Source organism: Poeciliopsis prolifica, unplaced genomic scaffold (assembly GCF_027474105.1).
Source record: "Poeciliopsis prolifica strain line A6 unplaced genomic scaffold, Auburn_PproV2 SCAFFOLD006, whole genome shotgun sequence".
Lineage (NCBI taxonomy): Eukaryota > Metazoa > Chordata > Actinopteri > Cyprinodontiformes > Poeciliidae > Poeciliopsis > Poeciliopsis prolifica.
This window is the reverse complement of record NW_026562381.1, coordinates 6,585,966-6,610,507: the sequence shown is the minus strand read 5'-3', so window position 1 is coordinate 6,610,507 and position 24,542 is coordinate 6,585,966. Positions and strand designations below refer to the sequence as shown.

The 24,542-nt window shown below is 37.0% G+C and overlaps 1 protein-coding gene across 12 annotated transcripts in view; it reads right to left on the bottom strand.

The window, feature by feature from the left end:
• The window catches only part of LOC129360398 (LIM and calponin homology domains-containing protein 1-like), a 67,575-nt gene that overhangs the window by 29,085 nt on the left and 13,948 nt on the right, over nt 1–24,542 (bottom strand). For 11 of the 12 annotated variants that reach the window (XM_055030587.1, XM_055030586.1, XM_055030590.1 and 8 more), the window contains exons 2-5: nt 14,219–14,289; nt 11,725–11,794; nt 6,310–6,416; nt 1,142–1,172 (exon numbers count right to left, since the gene is read on the bottom strand). In XM_055030587.1, the coding sequence (XP_054886562.1) occupies nt 1,142–1,172; nt 6,310–6,416; nt 11,725–11,794; nt 14,219–14,289 (279 nt within the window). Of the gene's footprint in view, nt 1–496; nt 748–1,141; nt 1,173–6,309; nt 6,417–11,724; nt 11,795–14,218; nt 14,290–24,542 lie in introns of those variants that run through there. The other variant, XM_055030598.1, reaches the window with a different exon arrangement.

Genomic DNA, 24,542 nt, shown 5'->3' with positions numbered 1-24,542 from the left:
CATGCTGACAACTGTGTCAAACCAAAACTTCGACATCAGCGCTGAAAAGCACCAGGTGAAAGGAAATATTTGCTTAAAACGAGTCAGTGGAGTTTTGAGTGGCAGCAAAATCAACAAGAGGCCTGAGCGAGAGATGACTGTCACACTTACTTTACCTCATCAGTTTCAGCAGCTGTCTGGTGTGACATGTGGCCTGTCAACGAGGATCTAGTGGAAAGATACGGTCGCTAAGCACCAAAAAACAAAAAAATAACTAGAATGTGAACAACTATTCACATGAGCACTTATATTTTAACCAACACTAAGTCTGGTTTCAAATACAAAGAAACAAAAAACACTCTACTGGCTGTTCACATTTTTCCTGCTTAATAAGCACATAACCATTGCAGCGATATTCCACTCCTCCAGGAAGCCTTTTTTCAAAGTAACATCAAATCTGTTTGGTAAACAGCTTTATGACCATATCAGCAGATTCTTCTCACAGCAGGTTCTTCACCTCTTAATATTTGATGAGCTGCAGAGACAGCCGCTGTCCAAGCCTAGTCCTCAGTCTTCAGCATGCAAGGCGAATCCACAGTGCACGTCACACAAGCAGATCCCAGCTAAACCATCACCGACTGCCAATTTGAGAATCATTTCCTTTGCAGCTCTAAATGCTGGCTAACACAGCAGAGACTCAATGTGTTTAGTCAGCTAAATGAGCCAGCAGGAGAGGTGAGCTCTGCAACGGCACACACATGAACTTGCTCAGTGCACACCAGCATCACAGAGAGAGTGAAGGGACGGAGAACGAGTGGAACTGCGCTGACTGCAGAGTGGGCAGGGCTAACACAACTCCTTCTGCTTCTTAAAGTGCCATTTAAAAGATAAAAAAGAGAGAGAGCTATGTTGGAGCAGATAATAAACACGGAACGTAAGGTTAATAAAATCCTGTTTCTGCAGGAAAGAAATGTTTTCTAACAACACAGACAATAACTCCATAAAACTGAACAAGCCTAATAAGACTCACCAGAAAAAGGAAGACGGGAACAAAGACAGTCACAGGAGTCCAAACAGACAGCATGTCAAAATACCAGTTCCCAAACCAATCAAACATTTAGCTCACAAACAAAGTACAATCTAATCCAATGGCAACACTTACATTCTTGAGCCTTCGGCTGCAGTCGCTTCCCCTGGAGAAAAAGACAGAGATGTTTTAGACATTGGAATATAGGTTGCACAGATTTCAGGCAGGACTAATGTACTAGTACTGTTACTTCTCCTTTTACTCAGCAGTTTTAATCAATAAGTGAGAAATAATAGATAAACACTCAGATAAATTGCTAATGATCAGAATCAGATTGTTTTCAGCTTGATCAGCCCCATAGTGAACAAGAATGACTCACATTAGTCATTTACCTCCAGGAAATACTTTTCTCTAAGTTAGCCAAATGTCCTTGTTAAACTTTAGGTTAAGTGAAGAAAAAACTTCCAACGTGCAGAAAATCTCTTCTTTGTTGAATGTGCTAAAAAAAATTATCTGTAAAAAGGTCAAACATTAATCTAGGTTGATTTTAATAGTTTGGTATGCTGACTAATTTGTAATTGATTAATGAGCCTTACGTTGAATGGCTGAAAAATCTACTTTTTGATCAGTGAATTTATCGTGCTATGAAGTGATACTGACAATATTTTTCAGTTGGGACACTGGTGCTGAGAGAAGAAAACACACATTTACTTATTTCATTATTATGATCATTCGAGAGCAAGACATTCTGGAGAAAACAGAAAACATAAATGCAACATTCAGCATCCTGAACGACACTGATGTTGCACTGATCCAATTCCACTACATGTTAAAGCTTCCAACTTGTTTCCAAGTTTAAAATAATTTTGATACATTATTTAATAAAAACTTTAACAAAGTATAGAACTGGAACTTGGTATCGACTCATGTCTTAAATGACTTTGATCAGTATTAAGTTAAATATTATCTGTATGAAGGCAGCCGTACTAAAAATACTAAAAGCATCTTTCATATTTTCCCAAACATTCCAGTTATATTTATATTATCCCAAATGAAAACAAACATAGTAAATAAGAAACTATTGAAAATGCTAAATTTTAAGATTTTATTGTAATTTCTCCACAATTAACATTTTTCAAAGTTTTTTTGTGTTGCTGCAACACATAAATAATAGCAACAACACACGTAAAATAATAAAGGTGCACAATTTACAAAGGGTTAAGAAATTGCAGAAGACAGAGATTCATTTCATGCTTGAGGTAAAAAAAAGCACAAAAAAAGCAAACCATAACTAAGGATGAATACTGGGTTGAGGTGATATAACCAAATTCCTACATTATGAGTATGTTTCTAAGTAGGCTCCAGGGTCAAACTCACTCAGCAGGTAACTGACACCTAAATAGCAGGTATTTGAGTTTCCCAGAGACCAAAGAAACAAATAGTGAGATTGAAGGTGAGGAAGAAGGAGACATAGCTGCAGGGAATGATCCATAAACACTTGTTCTTTTGTTCAACCTGGTTCGCTGTCAGTCGAACAGATGAGGGCACGCTGCTTTTTCTCTGCCATTACTCAGATGATGCACTAATAATTCACATTCCACAAGACATTAGATCACATAGAGGCAACAGTTAAAAGAATACATCCGTAACATTACGTCCCTTGTCAGTCAGGAATTTTATGGAGAAATTTTAAAATTGTACAAGGTTTCAGAGATGTAGAGTTTTTAATTTCCTTTTGTTTATGTATTGTAAAGGCAAACAATACTTTATGCATATCATTTTTATCTTCAAGCACATTTTTACCACGCATCCAGATGTGTTTAAAAGACATTCAAAAGAAAATTTGTGAATTACTTTTTTCAGTTAGGTGTTTGTAAATTAATAAGATGTGGTCTATTAGAGAATTAATAAGAATATTCACACATAAGGGTCTCACATTTTGTACATTTTACTCTCTCCATGTTCACTATCATGAATAATTTCCAAGACTGAAATTTTCTGCTGCATCTGCTCCTGGCCTTTTGTATGGCTTTGCTCAAGTATTTACTGTTTTGTTTTTTAGTAAAACAAAACGTACTCTAAATGTACTCTAAATGCTGAGAGTATTTAGTATAATTTATATCTGACACACGGCCACTGTGGGTTCTCAGTATAAGTTTGCTGTGGAAAACTTTATATTAATGTTTATTCAAAGCTATTTGGTTCTTAAATGTTGAGTGAAAGATTTAATTCAGAGTTTATTTAATTCAGAGTTTATTTAATTCAGAGTTTATTGTCTTTTGTTCTGTAAATATGTCATACAAGGAACGTTCTGAGATGAACTTGGTGAACCAGAATCTGCCTTTTCAGTTCTTTGATCAAATGTCATTTTCTTCAGTGAAGCAGTGTCTCCTTCACGTAAGGACAAGTAAACAGCAAACTGAACAACGCAGGGTTACATAACCACTGGAAATAGCACAAGGTCACTGGAACAATGACACCTCAGATCTGACTTAATGCTGCAGACTTCCATTGTTTTTTTAAGTTTTACAGAATTGATTAATTAGTCAGGCATAAGGATCCTTATTCCCATGAGTCCCCCAGTGTAGATTGTGTTCCTGAAGTTTCCTTGGATTTTACTAGCTTTGCATACCTAGGTTAAGTGCCTTTCAGCAGCAGCTAATAAGAGGTACTTTACTCACACAAATATGCAGGCATCTCTCATAAAGATCAATATCTATCAATTGCTTTTACTTTTACTTGCATAAAAGTTAAAGCACATGAGGTCTAATTTCAAATCAGAAGTTACTATTGTTATTTGTTAGTATAATTCTATATGAAATGAGTTTGTTTAGAAAATGTGTAAAATATATGTGTAAAGTAAAAATATGAGTTATTCATTTTTATACTATTGGTAAAATACAAACTGACAAATAATGGATTGCTACAGCCATGTGGATGTAAATATCTCCAAATAATAAAAACAAGTGACATTTACAAACATGTTTTGTTATAAAACCTATGTAAACATTAGTTTCTACACATACAAAGATTCCCTCATCCTGACAGAATCCCTAAAGCAGCTGCTCCTGACACCAGCTAAGATTAGCTCTGATCCTCTCATCTGATCTGCAGAAGCAGCTTCCTAAACCCTTCTGTGAATGAAACCCTGTTAAATACATTTAGCATCAGAACAGAGCATGCCAAGCACACGGAGAAACACCTGCACATTCACACAGATACTTTAGACTACATGTATAAAGCATAACATGTACTTGGTTTTGTTACCAAGCAACAAAGCAGAAGTCATGGCTGAGTGAGTGATGCAAAGCCTTTTGTTGTACGTTGACAGAGACCAGTTGTGTCAAACAGACATCCCATTGTTTCTGCATTGACAGGCTTGTCCAAACTTCCATTCTCTGTCATTTACTAATTTATGTTGCTGTGAACTGCATGATTGTCTAATGCAGGCTGACTGGCAGCACGAAACAGGGAAAGAAAAGCACAATCAGTGTTTAACAAAAGCTTTCTGTTGACATACAGCTGAAGTGCTATGTGTCCTTCAGCTGAATAAAATAGATATTTTCCACATTTAACAGCAACAACAGAGACTATTCCTTTATCTATGATTTATTGATTCTCAGCTTGTGACCTGAACTGGCACATTTTCAGTTTGAATGGCTGCGACTGCTTACTGCCATATTGGAAAATCAGATTTTGCTGCAATCAAGTGAGCAATAAATACAGTCAGCAGAGATCCAAAGTCAGAAAGTTCTAGTTGCTTTTCCAAAAATAATTCAAGATAAAACAAAATTATTGAATTTTTCCTCATAAATAACTCCAGTCTGTTGTTAAAGAAAATGTTTGCTTCTGTGTGAAGCAACCCTGTCTGAAAAATTCAAGTTTGTGTTTAAAACACAAACTTTTAAAATGACACTGGGAATAAGCATCTCTATGTCTGGCTAATTTCTCAATTCTGTAAAACTAAAAAGAAGTCTGCAGGATTAGAGAGGAAACTTAAGAGTCATTGTTCCAGTGACCCTGTGCTGCTTCCAGTGGTTTAGAAATGGAATTTCCAGGTGGAAATTTTATTTCCACTTGGACAAAAGTAACTACCAGGAGTATGGTAATCCAGCATCTTTTTATGCCAGATTAGAGACAGAAGTTTAAAATTGCAGTCAATACTTGACCCCGGAGATTTTGTGAAAAGTTCCAAACATAACCTGAAAGCATGGAAGAGTAACCAGCATCTCAGAATCAGAGAACATTTGAGGTAAATGTTTGGCCAATTAGGATGTCAAAACATTTATTTTGATCTCAGCTCATTTTCTGTTACAGACACATTTTTTTGGCATCCTTGACAAAGACCTATAAAAATTTAAGATGAAACAGTTTTGTTGCAGTAAGACAGTCGAAACACCTTTTAATTTCTTTAATATTAACACATTAATTAATTATCATACCAAAAAATAAATAAATAATTATGTTGTGAAAATCACTGGTGGAAGAATTATTTGTATCTCTGCAGTTTAAGCTTTGCACAACACTTATTGTTGAACTGCCTATCTGTTTTTGATCCTTCTGCTGCTCAAAGATCCAGTGATGCCTCATTCAGTTTCCTGGCAGAGGCCAGCAGAAGTTTACTTTTAAATCATCCAGGACTGCAGAGATCCATGACGCCTTTTACCATGGCTCTCCGGCCTTTCAAAGACAAACAACCTCAAACATCACAGATTCTTTTTCAAATATTTATCCATTGTTGCACATATGATTTGATGTGAAACAAATACTGTTTCTGAAAAGCTCAATCATGGTCTAATTTGACCAAAGCATGTAGCTTCAGGTAAAGTCTAAAAGGCATTCATCAAATTTTACATCTTCACGTGTTTTGAACAGTACATTTCAGGCATGTTCCCCAAACAACCTTTTGTCATACAGGGATAAAATTCTTCTGATAGACACATTTCATGTAAACTGAAAGTAGCATTAAATCTAGAAGTGCATTAGTTAAAGACAATTATTTCTTAACATTGTATTTTCCTCCTACTAAATGTATGACTATATTTAGTCATATATTACTATACAAGATTCATTTAATTTAAAGTATTTTTCATATAATTACCAGTGATTCCAATACATTAATCATCATCTACATTCCTTATTGGCTGCTTACACAGGTCAAGTGTCTTTTTTGTAAAAAAAAAAAAATAGAACTAAAAAAAGATAAACTAAATGTCCCTCAGGTAGTTTATTCTGGGATGAGTGGCTCTGGAACAAAAAATGTAGGACAGTAGGAAAGAAAACAATGAAGCTTTGAGTCTTACTTGGCAGCAGGACGTGTGGATGTGTCCTGCAGATCTCCTGGGTCAAACAGCTGCGACCCTTTAAGTCCCAACTCCTCACAGCCTCGCAGAAAAACACTCAGGTTGTCCTATGCGGAAAGGAAACAAACAGCAGGTTAAAATCAAAGCATGCAATAACTGCCCATAATAGTCTGTTTTAGTGATAAAAATAAACTGCAATATTCAAGAGCAGCTCATGACTGCAATCAGGTCATTATTAGCATTTTCTGTGCATAAATATATCAAAAAGCTTTTTGAGCTTTTAGGCCAGCCAGGTAAGTTTCACATCAAAGTTCTGATAAAAATCCAAAGTTTTCTGCATCTTTAAGCCAAACAAGCCATCTGCCTCTGGTTAGAATGAAAATCTGGATACCTGTTGAATGAAAGGTGACACCACCAGATTTTACTCCTGAGTTTTGGACATCTTTTTTATATTCCACCAACTTTCACTCTTCAGCTTCTGGTTTGAGAAAAATATTTTCAACCTTATAATCGGTCATCAGGCCCCCTTTCTCACTGGTCATTCCTCTCCTCCATTGCTTAGATTTCACTTTGCTCCGATCGCTGCAGTCCTTCGCTCTTCCCCTGTGTATGCTCTGACAATGTCTTTGTTGGATGCAACCTGAGTCAGGTTCTCTCATGTTCCCAGGTACTCCCCCTCTCTCTCACTAACTCTCTCTTTGTGTTTGTTTCAGAGGGCTGCAACTAAAGCCCTTCCCTCTCTTTCCCTCTCAGGGTGTCACCATTTCCTCTTCACCTCAATTGTGCAAAGCCCCATTTCCCTCTTATATAATTATATTCATGGTTGACATAAGATTATTCATGTTATATATGAAAAGTGGATATAAGTGCAACCTTTGGGATTTGCAGCAAAACTTTGAGCAAAAGGATATTTGTTTTAGTTTTCTACACTTGTATGGCTGCAAACATAAGCATAGCATGGAAAACACTTGTTCTCACGGTCCTTTTGCACTTGGAGCAAAACACTGCCTCGAAACCCACCCTGCAGCTTCCTGTGTTTTTGGGACGGGGCCATCTGTGCTCTCCTGGTGGGGGAATCCCACCCACAGATTGACACACACACACCCACACCCACCCACCCACCCAGGCACGCACGCACGCACGCACACACACACACACACACACACACACACACACACACACACACACACACACACACACACACACACACACACACACACACACACACACACACACACACACACACATCTCTCCACAAACGGACTCAGCAGTTTCTTCAATCAGTTTAACTTCGGAAAGGGCACACCAAAGCTGGGATCAACTGGACCGCATACAAAATCATTATTATTTTTTTTGTTTTTAGAGTATCAGCACATCCATCAACCTGCTCTGTTGGTTTCAAGTCCTTCTAATGAGATGTCACAGAAATGTAACCAGTTTTCTTCTGCTGCATGCAGAGTTGTGGATGTGCCCTTCCCCCACCTGTTGCTACGTACTGTCAAAAACCTGGTTGAATAAGGCTGTTAAACGTTTCCTTACCTTGCACAAAAGACAAGTGCAAACAAAATAAATAAATCCATTGAATCATTATGAAAATATTCCTTTGCAAGTTTTCGTTGTTTTTGTTTTTAACATGACAGATTTCTTCAGTTTATTTCACTTTCAATAGGCAGTTTGGAGTTTTTCACATGACAAATTCTCTGCCAGAAAGTAAGATCAACAACGAGCTCTGATCTTCATATTGGGGGGTCATTGGCTTAGAAATAACAAAATCAGACACTATTAAGTGACAAAACACCAAATTGCAAAAAATTTTGGGCCCCTATGTGAGCTGGGTGTTTTGTTAGACAGGAGGCAGGAAACTGGGAGTCTACCTACACAGATGAGTGACAGCTGAATATGTTTGTAGAAAGACTGCAAGATCGAAGGTCAACAAAAAGTTTTGGTTACTTCAGTCAAAAAAAAAAAGAAAAAATAACCTTAAGAAAAGTCAGCAGAACTCCAACAATATGGTAACATAATGGAAACCAAGTCAGACTTCCTGCACAGCAAAATGACACACCACATAATTGCCTGGCAGAAAGTAAAATAATTTGAGATGAACCAAGAAGTTTGTTTCTGACAGGAAATGAGACAGGCTTCTTAACAAACCAATGTAATAAGAGCATCAAATATAATTAAAAAAAGCATCAAAACAAAGGAAAATGTTCCAAAACAAAACATAAAATAAAGCAAGACATCTAATGCTCAATTCTAATAGTTTTTGTCAGGGAGGAAGCATTGTTTCAAACACATGAAACATTTTAAGTGAGAGAAAACTTCATCTTGACGCAGAAAACTATGAAAAACAGAATTTCAAGATTCTAAAAAGCATAATTTTTTTATAGGTATTTTTGGTTTTGTTGGCCTTTATTTCACTGTAGATTGATAGGAAAATGGATTATGAGAGAGGGAGAAGGCATGCGGCTAAGGTCAATGGACCGTGACTCGAACCCGTGGCAGTGACTCGAGGACAGAGACCTCTGTACGTGGGTCTCACGCTCTGCCCACTGCGCCACCACTGCACCCCAAGAAGCACACATTTTTCATAAAAATCAGATTAGCTGGAATTTAAAACTAATCATGCCATTTGCATGATTATTGTAAAAATACCAGCTTTAAATGATCTACATGACTGGCAAGGAGTGCTTTTTGAAAATGAGAATTACTGCTCATTATCTTGGAAGGGAATCTCTCGCTGAAGTGACTATTTACACTGAAAAACACAAGAGAATTCATAGTAGGATGAAAACAGCTACCGCGGTCACAGAGGTCAAACTGCCAAAAGCCAGGAGGTGGTTGTTCTAATTACAAAACTGTCTAAACCCCACAGAGACTTATTTTCCCATTAGTCTCCAAACAGGAAGAGGAAGGGGGGAGGGTTGTGTTTTATTACGATAGGGCAGATAACAGCAAACTCCTTGTTTATGTGTTTCTCACCTCTATAATCACAGCCAAGACAAAGGAGAAAGGTGTGCAAAAGCAACAGCATTATGAAACTCAGAGAGAATAAAGGGACCCATTGTTCAAACATAAAAAACCCTCGAAGGCGTAAGGTTCTTTTAACATTACTTTTTATGTCGAATTACTTATGTAAACATGTCTTTCCAGGAGATTGTTTATTGTCCCTTTGGGCCAATTATTAATGGCTAATTCCTGTTTTTTCTGGTCTTGTAATTGTGTACTGTAAATGATTGGATGGTTTCTGTTAATGTTGTTTTATGATTCAGTGATTTGTGCTTCAGATAAAACAATATATTTAAAAAAAGATGCATTTAGCAAAATAAAATGACCAGAATGACTTTAAATGTTGTATGAGACTCAGTAATCCTGATTAATTCAAACTCTGTGTTGCTCTTCCTTGGGTAGGCAGAAAACCTCCCACCCACTATGAAAATAATACAAAGGATGGTCTTGCAAAACAAAGCACACCTACCCCCAAATTTCCTGCACTGATGAGTGATTGTTCTTTTTTTTTCAAAGTTTAGTATTTTTTTACCTTAAGATAGAGTGCATCATAAAGTACTGCTTGTGAAAATCCAGAAAAAACTCACTGGCAGCAACTTAGACAAGAAGATATATCCACCCACCCTGAACATGTTGGATTCAGCCATGATTCTCTAAGTTCTAATGTTTATCATAGAACTAATATTTTCTAATTACAATTCCTCACTTGAAATCCTGACAAATTTAACAAGCAACCCTTATATGTGAGTTACAAAGGTTTTTATCTAACTTCATTAACAATATTTCGTTTTTTACTCCATCACATTGAACATTTGTATTTAGAGGTCAGATTAGTAAAGACTAACTCTTATAATTTTCTTGAAAGCAACTCTTGGAATCTCTTCAAAAGTAAAAGCAGTAATTTAAAATGAAGTGTGAGTTGAGCTCCCATGCTATCAACTTTCTTAGTCTCTGTTTATATGTGAGCGTCGGTCTTGAATGGCTGCTTCATTCAAATCAAGGTCATAGGTCGTAATGAAAGAACTCTACTGTATTTGACTAGATTCTGCTGAAAACTATCAGGGTTGAGATATACTTCAATTCACAAGCTCTCTTTCAAAGAGACTCAAACTGAGAATTCCTCAGAGAAACCAGAGCAACCACAGACAACAACATGTAATATTCATATTTCTGAAAAAAGAAACTTCTCTCACATCTGGAATGAAATGGGTATTCTGGTTAAACAAAAGCAGTGTAAAACTGGGAGACGGAGCTTTTTATAAACTGGTGTATTTCTCCAGGTTGTTAGCAGACAGGATGTTTATTGATAATCTGATTTTGTGAAGAACTTTCTGAATGAGGATTTGCTGTCATGCATTACTGGATGTATTTTCTATCATCAGACGGAACCTGACATCATTCATCTGCAGGCATTTGTAATTTAAAGCTCACTGCACTCCTGGTAGCTTAAGATGCAACTCCTTTTAAAGCCAGAGATTCACTTTGCAATGCTTCAAAAATAGACAAACATGCATCATTTTTCAACCTCATTCCTTCATGATACACCATGAAATGACACAGAGAGCTCAAACTACGTTTGCATGTTATCTAGAGGTCGTCAATATATTGTGTGATGGTTTGAATTAGTGTCTCTTGAAAAATATTGACGTCTATTTGTATTCGCTGAATGTTGCAGAGACGTGTCCATACTGCTTAGAAAATATTGTTTTAAATTTGTGACATATTGTGCAGCTCTTGCATATCTAAATCTGAGAATTTTAGTGCGTTTTCAAATTTAATAAAAATATGTGAATGAGAGATTTACTTAAAAGGTTGAAAATTATTTTTTAAATTTATTTATGGTTAATCAGATTATGCATAACTCTAGTAGATACAGCATGTTCTCAAAAAACTGAAATAAACTAAAATAGTTTCAAAATTTTAGTTTTGAAACAATTTAGTTTTGAAACTCATGGAACCAAGTTATAGCAGGTATTTTATTTTTACATGTGTGCATTTACAATTGAATAATACACAATATATGTGACAATGAAGTAGAAAACAAATTTTGAAATTGTTCATTTTGGTGTCATTTTTGTACACTAAAAAAACCTCAGTTTGGCAGGAGTATGTTGACTTTTATTCAATCCATTGAACCATAGAAATCCAGTCACAAAATATATTTTGCACTTTCATGACATAATATAATATGATGACAGGTTACAGAAAATCTTACCTTCAGACAATCAACTATTGGAACTTGTATTAAAGAAACAGAAGCAGAAAATGAGGGCTTATATATATTTAGGCATTATGCTAAAGATGACAAATAGCTACCAGAAGTATGGGAAAACATGCAGGCAAGCCCAGAGGTTGTTCTAAGTTCATGGTGAAAGGCTGTAAATTTGAATATAAAAGAGAAGAACTTACCAGGCCAGCTATTGGTGTTGGCAGTCGGTTAATTTTCTTTACCAAGCCAGGCCTAATGGAGCTCAGTAACCTCATGAAAAGAAAGCAAATGCAGAGTAATCAATGCAGATCTTCAAGTGAATTTAGAGAAAAGCAGAATCCGAACTTGAAACAGGAGCTGATAGCAAGTTGTGATTAAAAGCTCAAACATTGACAACAAAGAATCTGTGCAAACAACCTCAAGGCCTCATAGTGCCTTCTTGAAGACTGATAAAGATAAAGACTCTAAATCAGACAACTGGGTCTGAACTTCTCCTTTTCACCTTTGAACTTACAGGATTAAGAAGGTCAAACTCATAAAACTGTTGTAAAATTTGAACTCTGACTACCACATGTTTTAAAAAGGTACAGCTGTTCCTTAGTGGGAACATATCGTTTATCCCACTTTGGTTACCACACCACAAAATAATTTCAAACTCCAACATGTTCAGAATCAGATATAACTTAAGGAGTGTTTTGAAGAAATATGGTTATTTTCTTCCATAAAGGAGCTCAGACTGCATATAGTGACCAGATAAAAAGAAAGGAATACTAGACTTTCTAATTTGTTAATTAAATCTATTCAAGAATGTTGACTAATTAAAATTACTGGCATAAATCAAGATACAGGATGTTGCTTTAAACCTAATGTGTCCAATGTTGCATTATAACAAGACAATTGAGTTTTCTAGAGCTTTTGTAACAGAAAAATGTCAGACAGCAGAAGAAAATGTGCCTGTACATATAATGCTTTGCAAAAAAATATTCACTCTGCTTGAACTTTTTTCTGTAAATTTTTGCAGAATATTATGTAAAAGACCAACATACAGTGAAAAATAGTTATGAAGTACAAGGGAAAGTATACATGGATTTTAAAATATTTTACAAACTCAAATCTGAAAGGTGTGGAGCGCACATGCATTTTCCTGTGACAAGACTTTGTGAACCACGTTTCACTCCAGTCACAGCTACAGTCTTTTCAGGTACATCTGACAGGTTTAGGTTTGAACATCTTGGAAATTAACATTTTTACCAAATCTTTGTCAAATAGCGCACTTCTCAAGTGTGAGGTTTTAGGGTTAAATTTGACTGGGCCATTCTAACACAAGCATGAATTAATCTGAAGCATTCAACTCTTCATCTATGTTTAAATCATAGCGAGGCAGTTCTGTCTAAGTAGGTTTGCACTGGTGATAATGCAAAAATCCAGATTCATTTTCTTTTCACTCTGCGATTGCACCCTAAATTGTTCATGTCTACCATCCAGCCCTCCATGGTTTATACCTCACATAGGACAAACAACCATGCACACACAGATTCATACCTAATTGATTTAAAACTAACAGTCATGCTTTTGCACTGTGGTAGGAAGCCAAATGTAGAGAGCATATATTTTGTTTCACAGTGACATGCATAAATGCAGAGGGTAATCTTTTTTATTTTTATTTAATTTGTATTTTTTTTGCAATCTCTCATCACGCAAGAAGCAATCTTTTCTTTGGGTAAACTATAGCGCATTCCTAACATCCATGAAGAAACAGCTTTGCAGTCCCGGATCTCCCTCCCTGTCTTGCATTTCAAACTTTTGTGTCTGTTTTCATCAGAGGAAGCACCGTAATGACCCTTCCTTGTGAAGGGAAAGCCCCCTCTCCTGGTTTCGTAGTATTAGGTATCAGCGGACCTGTGATGTCGACCGCATTCCAGCAGTCAATATGAGAAAAAGTACCATACAGTGCCTGTATAGCATCCTCTGGATGTTTTCTCCTTTTAATTCCTTTTACAAATCAATCATGAACAATGAAATACAGAAGGGAAGGAGGAAGGGGGATTGACCTAATATGTAAATAATAATTAAAAAAAACATTCAATGTTAAAATGACAAACAAAAATACTAAACATAAAACCTGTTACATTACAGATTCTGCTGTCTTTATGCTACAATCACTTGAGACACAGTCACTGCACTCAGCTGACCTCCATTCCACGGTAGTTGCCGTGACTCGATGTCAATGGACAGTGAAAAGTCATGCATTAGTGCTATTGTCTTCCCCATTGCCACTTTGAAAGTTGATTCAGCTCCTCCTGCAATTCTGCAAAATAATTCATAGTGACTAAACTAACAGTCATCCAGGGAAGCCTGAGTACCCACAGTGGGCTCAGGCAGTAAAGGGAGAAGACCCCAGCCTGGGATTCAAACTCATGACTTTCTTGCAGGAAAGAAACAGTGGCAACAACTGTGACATTGTAGAATTTAACCTATTTAACCTATTCTTTGAAAACTCGATGTGCATTTTTACAAAATGATAGATAAAACAAAATGTAGCAAAAATCTAAAAGAACATATTGATAAGGTGGGGTCCACAAATAAACTAGATGCTTCTCACTGACTTATGCTGAAGATAGAAAAAAGACAAAAAGAAATAGTCATAATCATCATAGTTAGATAGAGAGCTAAACAAATGCAGGAAAAACTTACTCGCACAGCAGAATCCCGTTCTCTAAACCTCCTCGGAAATCCTTGTCACCAAAGCACCGTCCAGTGGCAGCCTACAGATTGAACAACAGCAGTGAGTCACTCAATTATAACACCAAAAGGGCTGCAGATCATTCCAGGTTCACGGTGTGAACACTAGACACTAGACACATGGCCTGTCAGAAAACTACAAAACAAGAGCTGGAATTTTTCTCCTCACATTTTTATTCTTACCAGACATGAGCACAAACACAACAGTTGTATATCACGTCCCTCTGCAGTGTAACAGCTCTAAACACTAACAAGCTTGACATAAGCTGCAATCATCCTGACCAAATGGCTGCGACGGGCTAATGTGTTGTGACAGAGGATTTATCGGTTAATAGAGGCTCAGACCATCCGAGACAAAGTCAGTCTACGGGTTTCCTGACAACTGATCGTAAGACATGACTATGTGCAAACACATATTTGTTGAAGAAAGTCTTTTAGCAAACTGCTTTTCTTCAGTATACAATTTAAACAGTTGCAGTCCCTCCACCCCCAGATCATAAAACATTTATCTTGTGAGATTGAACATTTCATGAATGGTTCTTACATCTAACATGAACTCAAGCATCTTTAGAGACAAAGTAAACAACATAATGAAAAGATGTGGCATGCGCCAAAGAATGTGCTGTCGAATGACTTCCAGTCTCATTTAAGATCCATTTATTCTGCATGAAAAGAAGAGACGTCTTTTGGTTCGCTGCTAAGGAAGCCAAAACAATTACAAGATTAAATTTCCTGAGTGTTTTTTTTTACATTTATTTACACAGCTGTGGGAAGAGTGCAGATTTGTAGAGTATTTGGCCGAGTGCTTTTATCAGGTTTTCGGGTCTCTGTGGATTCCGGAGGGGCCACAAATGAAACAGACTGCGGTGTGACACCAAGTAGGGCAAAAGGTAGGCTCTGAATCATAACAGACATCATATTTTGTGTTTATTTGTCCTTGTGTTAAGCCACTCCTGAAACAGAGAAAATGTCAGAAGCATCTTATATGGGTTAAGAAGAAAAATAATTAAACTATAGTTCTGTTGTTCCAGTTTGGGATACGAGTGTATCCAATATCTAAAAATGAGTGTGATCATGAATGTAGACTGATTCTAAAAGAACACCAATGTCCCCAAACATAAAATATGACTAAAATTTTAATACAAAAAATGTCCTGACAATATGAGACATTCTGGAAAAAAAAGTGCTCCTCTGGCTCCTTCCTGCAGTCCTACTGCCATCTGCAGAAATGCTCCCAGTAAGTGTCCCAACACTATTATAGTGTTGGGACATAGTGACAGTTTTAAAATATATGTAAAAAATTTATATATAAGAATGAGCTAAATCTGCCACAGGTCTATTTCTTAAAAGAGGTGATAAAGAACTGACAGTGGGAATATTTGTCTGATCATAAAATAAAATCAAGCATAAAGAATCAATGGCAGCTGTGATGGAACCAGCAACAATAATAAATAAATAAATAAATAAATAAATAAATAAATAAATAAATAAATAAATAAATAAAAATAAAGTTTTTCACATCAAATTTCTGAAAGGAGGGATGAATCCAGAGCTGGAAAAGTCTGGATCTGAAAGTGAAGCACGGTCATACAGCAGAGTATTCAATTAAAAAGAGGAATGTGTTGCTTTTGTTGTTTTCAGTGGAATGTCGCTCAAAATGTTTCACAAACAAGCGCATAACTCCCCCTGGCTTTGTTTTCCACCTATTCACTTCCTTCCCTTTGGGAAACCTTCATGTCTAGACCAAAGTCCTTCTTATGAAGCAGCGGTTCCCTTCACTCTGGCATTTGCAAGGAAATGAACGCGCTGCTGATTTAGGAAAACACAAATAATCTTTGCAGAACTAAGCTTTTGACAAATCCAGTTTCCCTAGGAGGGTTTGTGATTCAGATCACTTTGATAAAATATAAATCACAAAACAGACACCTTGCTCCTCTACAGTTGGTTCATATCTGATTGAGATTCCCAATTGTCTTTGCTGGAAGGATGTCAAGAAAAAATTAAATGCAACACAGATCGTTCAATCAATATAACAATATCAAAACTTTTTCTGTTGAATAGCCACAGAGTTCATGACTCCAGAGTGTTGCTCCCAGTCAGAAACAGATCACTTCATTTCTTTGATTATGATGACCATTCAATGAAAACAGACAGAAGTAACCTGAGAAACCCAGAACTTTACAGCTACCTAAACCAAATTGGACACCAATAAGCATTCAGAATGGCTGGGACTCCTTGACCTGGGGAACGAAAACTCTAGTTACTTCAAGGCCCCTGAGGCTAGGCCTTTTGCAGATCTGACATTGTGAGCCTAAAGGCTGTTGAACATAAACAGAAACTTGCTCTCAACCCCAACAGGCCTGTTTTCCAGCACCATGCCTGCTCTGAATCCACATGCCTGCTTTGCAGTCAAACGCATTCTGCATTAAAGCCCAACAAGTTAAGTGTATTGCATAATCCAACAAAGCACACATAAATCACAGAACGCACGTAAACACATCTTCTGGGCAGCAGCCAATAATCTTGTTAATTCATCTTGGCAAGATCTGGAACTGTGAAAGCTTCTGGTTCTAAAAAAACAAAACAAAGACAAGGGAGTCCAGCCTGCTAACATAGGACACAAAGCTGATAAAATGAGCAGCGGGGTGAAACACAAACAGCTTTCTGGCTTTGTGATTAGACATCCAGTGTTTTATTTCCAGAAACAACTTCCTGTTGCTTTCATTACCAGAAACCAAAACATTTTGTGGCACAGAACTAACTATAAATGTGTTACATTTTCACATGCATCATCGATTCAGATCAGAGGGTTTGCATGAGTGGTCCTTGTGACGGAGCATTAGAGGGGATCCAGCCAACACTTAAACCTCCAACGAGTTCAGCCACAGGTCAGGAGTGGTATCTGCCTACAATCAGTCATCTGGACCTTTTCTCAACGGTCACCACTGCCACCCCTGTGGGGGTCTTTCATGGAAGCATTTGATTCCTCAGAAATCTACCTTCTGAAAAGGGAAGGGCAATGAGAAATTGGTGAGTCAAGGTCCAGGACTGACTACAGATTTAACCTGAAAAATCTTTACATCTTCTTGCTTAAATTGGTTTGAGATTTGATTTTTGGTTTAGTTTTAAGGTCAGCATGACTAAATTTAACTAAATCACAGCAGTACATTGAAAGTATGCCACTTGTTATCGGTTTTAATAAATGGTTACCTGGTTGAATCAGACGTTTTGGTCCAACTGCCACTCACTGTATACTTTCTCTTTTGTGGGTTATTCTGTTAATCCAATAGATAACTATGGATGAAAATCACAGTTTATCAGCAGTGTTTAATAATTTCTCATCCAAGTTATTTAAATTCCTCTCTTTCCCATTCTCATGTTTGGTTTATACTGCACCAAGTTACCTGGATGTATTGCTGTCATGTGACTGGTTATTGACCAACAATTTAAAAGTTGTACCTAATAAAGTGCCTGAAGTCAGCAGAACAGACCTCAGATATACAACTGGAATCGGTGAGTAGAAACAGTACATTTTTATTAACTCTTGTTGGGTTCTCCCTGAGAAAACAGTCTCCTACCACCTTTTACAACCACTACAGAAAACATAAAATGTGTGTCTGAAAGGCAAAATTAGTTGTAAGTTTTTTTCTTATTCCAAGATTTTCTCAATTGCCAGAGATTTTCTGATTATGCCTGCTGAATTATTTTGGTACTAAAATCACCAGCTTCTTTTGCACAAAGATTGTTGAAGATGAATGTTCACCCCCCCCCAAACCCCCACTCCAACACACACACACACACACCCCCCCACACACACACACACACACACACTGACTTGCAAAAAATTAATAGACCCCCAATGGACCACACATAAAGCAAGTACTTAATCATTCAATACAGCCATTTTTGTCAGCATGTTTTCTTTTAGGCGGGATACAAGATGGATGACTTTAAAGGCAGCATGTGAACTCCTGAAGCCGTGAGACACGCTGAGTCCAAATAAAGGTTCACTGCTCAGGCCAGAGAAAGTGAACAAAAGTGAACTGGGATACAGGGATCATCACATGTATGAGAGGTTTATCTAATGTAATCACCATAGTATTAGATAGTGGAATTATCACTGGGCTGTGACAGACTAATCCCAGAGGAAGACAATACATTGTGATGCATCTAAACCTACTTGATGACAGAAGAGAATTTAGGTCTAACCTGCCTTAAAGAGCTCCTGCTTTAATGGATTATATCAGCTTTCATCTTGAAAGACCACCATGAAGTGCAAGAAAAACAGTCATCATCAAAAGAACAAATCTAAATTAACCATTCAGTATCCAGCTACAAAGTATTACATAATTTTCTAACATAAGACAACATAAGTACATATGTGTGGGACAATTATAAAACACTTTTCTAAAGGATTAATGGATAAATTAGAATGTGCCAATCACACCAAGCAAGCAGCAGCCATTATTGTTATGTAGAGAACAACAAACAATTCTCTAATTATTAGTTAAATAATGATATACAGTAACTTCTAGATGTATGCTTTCTTCTGGATGTTTTGCATTCTTTATGATTTATGTTGCCAAATTGTCTTCCTGACGTTTTTGCAGACATCTCCTCCTGCTGCAACCACTGCTCACTTTGTTGGAGTGGTTTGGGGATAGATGACAGCAATTACAAAAATATATAATTAGCAATGAGTCACATTATTGATCGGATTTGAATCAGCATGTACGATACAATGAAAGCAAGGTTGTTAACTTGGACGATATTCTGGCAAGTTAGTGATATTTCCACAGATGTGGACAAGACAGAGTACAAATCTGGTTGAGTCTGAAACATCAAAAGGCTGCACTATTGAATGCTGACAGGCATCACAAAACATCACATTTTAATAAGAGTGTTTACACTTTGAAGGCTTCTGTAAATGAAATGATTTTCTTAGGGTTATTAAAAACAGAAAGGCTCAATAAAAGTGTTGTGAGCTCAGAGTTTATGGTCCATAAAAAAAGTTTACAACACTGAAATCTGTTCTCCATTTTGGAGAATAAAAAGTACATTTATTTCTGCTTCAAAAAGATCAACTTGCTTTTATGTATTAAGAAACACAAACAAATGAATCTTTCTGCTGTCACTGTCTCATTTTTACCAGAAAAGCACAAATGTTCCCAGGCACACAGTGGATCCTGTGAGAGTCAGCTGGCGTGGGAAACCTTACACAAGCCCCGGTTAGTCATGAATTTCTCCTACTCAGCAAGACACACTGATTTCATCGCTGTATTTACGGTTCAGTTGTCAGCAGACGTTTGCAGTAAAAATAAATATTCAAACATAGTTATAATCAGCAATAAAATTATCACCACATAATAAAGTAATGGTCAAGCATATTCTGGACTCCAGAGTTCTGTGACTACTGGTCTGTGATCAGCGACAAGCTGCAGGAAAATGGTTTCTTATAGTTTTTTGGTGTCACACATCTGTCTCTGGAGATGAGTCCATCTGTCAAAAGGAACATACTGATTAGATTTTCAATTCATGGAGAAAATACAGAAACTTGGTTTTACTCTCTGATGTTTAAAGAATTGTCACTTGGAGCCAGGAAGATGTTTCCAAAAGGAGGTTTTGAACTTAACTTCATGCCTTTTTAATAAAACTACAGATAATTTGCAGTTTCTGCATGCAGATTCAAGAGATGTTACAACACTGTTCTATATGAACAAAATACAAAAAAAAACAGGCTCATGTTTTATTGCTTGTGATTTTTATCACATGTAGTCTTTGAAGACTTAACACGTCTACCACACACTCCCACATCACCTCACATGCTAGTCTGTGCCATTTGTCCTCTGTCTCACTCACTGGTGTTATGTAGCTATTGGACCGTGGGTAAGAACCGCTTGGGCATTCAGAAACAACAGCCTTAAATTAAAATGGAGTTTCTAACTTTGTGAAATACGAACTGGATTTTACTTAAAGACCTATAACATATATCAATAGCAAACAACTGGCATTTTATCAGAAGAGGCTGCTCCCTCTTACAAATCTGTTTTCCTTGGAGCTTAAATTGCCTGAATTCCAAAACCCAGCTCCTTTTTTTATCCCTTTCCTTCCCTTTTACTTTTGATAAGCTCCGGTGATTGAACAAGACAAATTTCCTGTGACTGACATGGACTAGCCCTCATCTAAATGTCAGCTTTCTAGACTGTCTGTCCCGTTTACATCCTGATTAGAAGGTGGAACAATGTTTTTGTTGTGGATTAACTGCACTCCAAGTCTCCATTGGTGCCGTTCTCTGCCACCACGTTTCCTTCTAACATTTTACCCCCATGGGTTGACATCTTGGGGCATGAAGGACAAAGGAGGGGCTTCCTGGTTTTAGATTAGGCAGGCAGTCGCCAGGGAAAATTTTGATAAATTATTACAGAGGACAGACTTTGTTTTCCGCTTGTGAATTACAACTTATTTTTAATACCCACCAATTTTTTAGATAGCTATTTGTACAAATTCTGAAAGCTATCTGTTGTGCCAAACGTGGTGATTCATCGCATAAAATCCAAAAATGGTAGATGGTCAAATGATTACAGACTTGCTTTCTACCTGAACAGAATGCAACATTTTGTAGTCCCACTTTAAAAAGTGATAACAAAAACAAAACAGGGAAGATGCCTGGCTAACACTAAATTCTATTTGGGAACAATAAGTTTCTCATATTGCCACACTATGGAAAAAAAGTTAACTGAATCATTTTTCTAAAAGCAATAAGTTTGCTCTGAACTGAATTGCTCACTTGAAACAAGTTCAGATGGAAAATAAAGGTCACTGGTACTGGAGAAAATAAGCTGATGACCAAAACACTCCATCAAGATTGGTAGTATCAGATAAGCCTAAACTCTCCTACAATGCAAGTGGGAGGAATCCCCTTGATGAACTGGGATTTTCCCAACAGCTGCTGTGCAGAGTTCAGATACAATTGGTACTCTAGATTGTCAAAATACCAACACAATGCCAAATAGATTTAAACAAGGTTCATTCTCAAATATGGGCACAGTTTGATTTAAAAAGCTGTTATGTTATTGTATAATCTTATCTATCTGTGTCTATCTATCCAGGCAGTGGGTACACCTGCTCATACTGCTACATTTATTGGAAAGAAAAAAAAAACTCCAATGACTCTCCAGTCAGTTCTACACTTTTCACATTTTTAAGTTTTAAATCAGAGTTTCTCAATTCCAGTCATCAGGGTGCTGCCTTGCATATTTTAGTTGTGTCTCTGTTCCAGAACATCTTATTCAAGTGATTGCATGACCTCCTCTGCATGTCATCAACTGGTGCAGACACCTCTTAATCACCCACTTATTCAGGTCGGGTGTGTGGGAGAAAGGAAATGCCTAAAACATGTAGAGGTCCTTGAAGACTCGAACACTGTTTTATACCAAAATAAAATCTAATTTTTAAAAAATGACAAGACTTCTTTGTTTACTGTTGTGACTTTAGAACCCGAATACCAGCTGAGCCATGATTTTAATGTACACCTCTAGAAGATGGATGAAGGTAAATACAGGGCGATCCTTCAGGAAAACCCGCTTGAAGCTGATCAACTGCAATTTTAGTTGACAAAATGTGAAAAACCAGTGCAAACTGCCAGTCGTTTATTCTGATTAAACTTGGAAAATCTACCTTTTCCTTGCTAAAGAAAGTGTACAAACCTATTTGGGAATTTTTCTGGAAATGAAAAAAAAAAGACATTAATGTATTAAAGAAAGGAATAGCTAACTTTAGTCAGATTGTGAATGTTACTTCACAAAGCAGAGTGGCAGACAAACAGATATTAGGTATTTTACTCAGTGGTATAAAAGTTTTATATTTGCTCTTTGAGTTGATTTTTGATTTTTTTTTTAAATCACAACTTCTCATTCACTTATGACTTTACGACAGTTAGCAGTTCACTAACTTTCATTCTTGTGCATTAACACCTTTACTAGAACCACTGCAATAGTTATACTTTTATTAATATTTTAAAATGAACCAGATGTTTCACCTTGCTCCTTGGAACGACAGTAAGCAGATGCTACAATGTAAGGAATACACACTGACCAACTCATGGAGTCCACAGAAAAGTACAACTTCACCATTTTTCTCATACCTGACAGGATTTTAGAGACAGGCTCTTCAAGAACCCGGATAGGAAACAAAGATCCTCGATATCGACACGGGTTCTCTGAGCTAAGCTACTTAAGCAGCGGGGCTTTTCCATGTGCTTCCCCTAGACTCCAATATCCTGCTGACAGCTTTCCTGACACACAAAACAACATCTCCCCAGTGGTCACACAAGGAGTGAAGTCAAACCTGACAGACAAGCAGGCGCCCTCATGTTGACCTAGTCCATACACAGCTCATTGGCAGTAACCTGCATGATGCAATCTTTTTCAGTAGACATATGAGAGTGTTACTCCATATGGTGAAACTAGCATCATCAAGGACAACTATAGTCATGTTATAACAACCATTTTTTAAAACCTCCCTTGCCATCCAGCCGCAAAAGTGAACATGCAGGATGATTCAAAAGAGAGATGTTATTTTCCTGGATGACCTGACTGTTGTCTTGTCGTATAGACAAACACCTATAGTCAAGATGATAACTGCTGCAATATTAGCAGCAGTTACCGCTAACTGCCTGTGCAGGTTATGCCTGAAACAGTCGAGTTTCGCTTTTTTTTCTTTAAGCCCTTCCATTTCAGACATGGTCGTGCAGTAATTGGACACAGTCAGCATCAAGAGTCTTCTTTGGGCTCAGGATCAGTCTTCATAGATAGACTGTTGGATTTATGAAGTGCATGTGAATGTTTTCAGGATCACTTGACTTTTCTGTCAATTCAGGATCTTTAAGAACTTTAAAATGTCTGTCTTATTATGACCAATCTCTACAGCGATGGAGTGTTGCAACAGGCCTTGTTTTTGTCCCTCTGCCACATTCAGAGGTGTAAAAAAACAACAACAAAAAAACACTTTGCCTTTGCCACCAGGCAGTCATTAGTGTGTGGAAACAATTTGCTGACAGAACATGACAAGAAACTCATATTTAGACCCATATTTGGTTATAAACTTTGATCAAGTGGTGAAAATACTGAGTCTATATGAAATTTCAAATAACTTGCCTACTCTGTTTTGTCTTTTGCTCTCACTTCTTTGTCTTGTATTTGTAAGCTATACTAGTGACCTGAGAATGCTTCAGGCTCAAAATAGAGTAATTGTAGTAAAAATGTGTTGACTTGACATTTCTTCCTGGGTATTAAAAGTTGGATTTAGAGTTTATTCACAAGAGGCACAATGGTCAGATCAGTATCCTGGCAACAGACCCTGGATGTTTATTAAAAACAGCAATAATAGAAATGAGATTCCTTTCTATACTGTCAACTTCAGACAGCCAGGCAAGTACACAAGTCAAAACAAACCAAACCCCCTAATCTGTCAGCATGAAAAAATTCTTTTCTCCCCCGTCTGCATGTTCTTACATGCACTTTCTTCATATCCTCACAGAGCAGGTCTTATCAGGAGTTTCACTGACATTCTCTGTCAACAGCAACATCAAAACAGGGCATTATTCAGGTTATTACAACAGATTTTAATGACATTTAAGGTGATTCTGTCCAATAGAAATCAACATTAAAAAATCTACAACTTGGTTTCATCAACACAATGAATTTAACAGGACTGAGCATTCCTAAAAACACATTCAAGCTTTGGAATGTTAAGCCTAAATATTTCAGACAAACGACAGTTTACATGCACTAAATAGTCTGTTTTGTGTTATCACTTTGTAAGCTTTCCAGAAGATAACTGCAGTCAAAATACCATATAACAATTTCAGACAGTAGACATGATTAGTATATACTGCTACAAAGCTTATAACATTAATGAGTTCTAAGCTTTCTCAGGCCTCTTGAGAATCCCAACAAAGACTGCTGCTGTGTGTAGCTGTTTAAGGTTTTATGCATTTCAGGTAACAGTTTAACTAAATGATCAAACAAGACTTGTTTCTCAAATGCATTCCTAGGGATGCACAATATAATGGCAATAATATAAAATGCCATTATATTTATACATCAAAACATTTTAAACATGTTTTGATGTATCAGTGCCGGTCTGATGAATGAAACAGGACTGACATTAATCAACAATATTTATTGCCCTCTTATTTGCCTCTGCATTTTGGGAGAGGGTTGGCAATGTGGTATTTACTGGGCATGTGACAGTTTCAATGATACAGCATAATGTT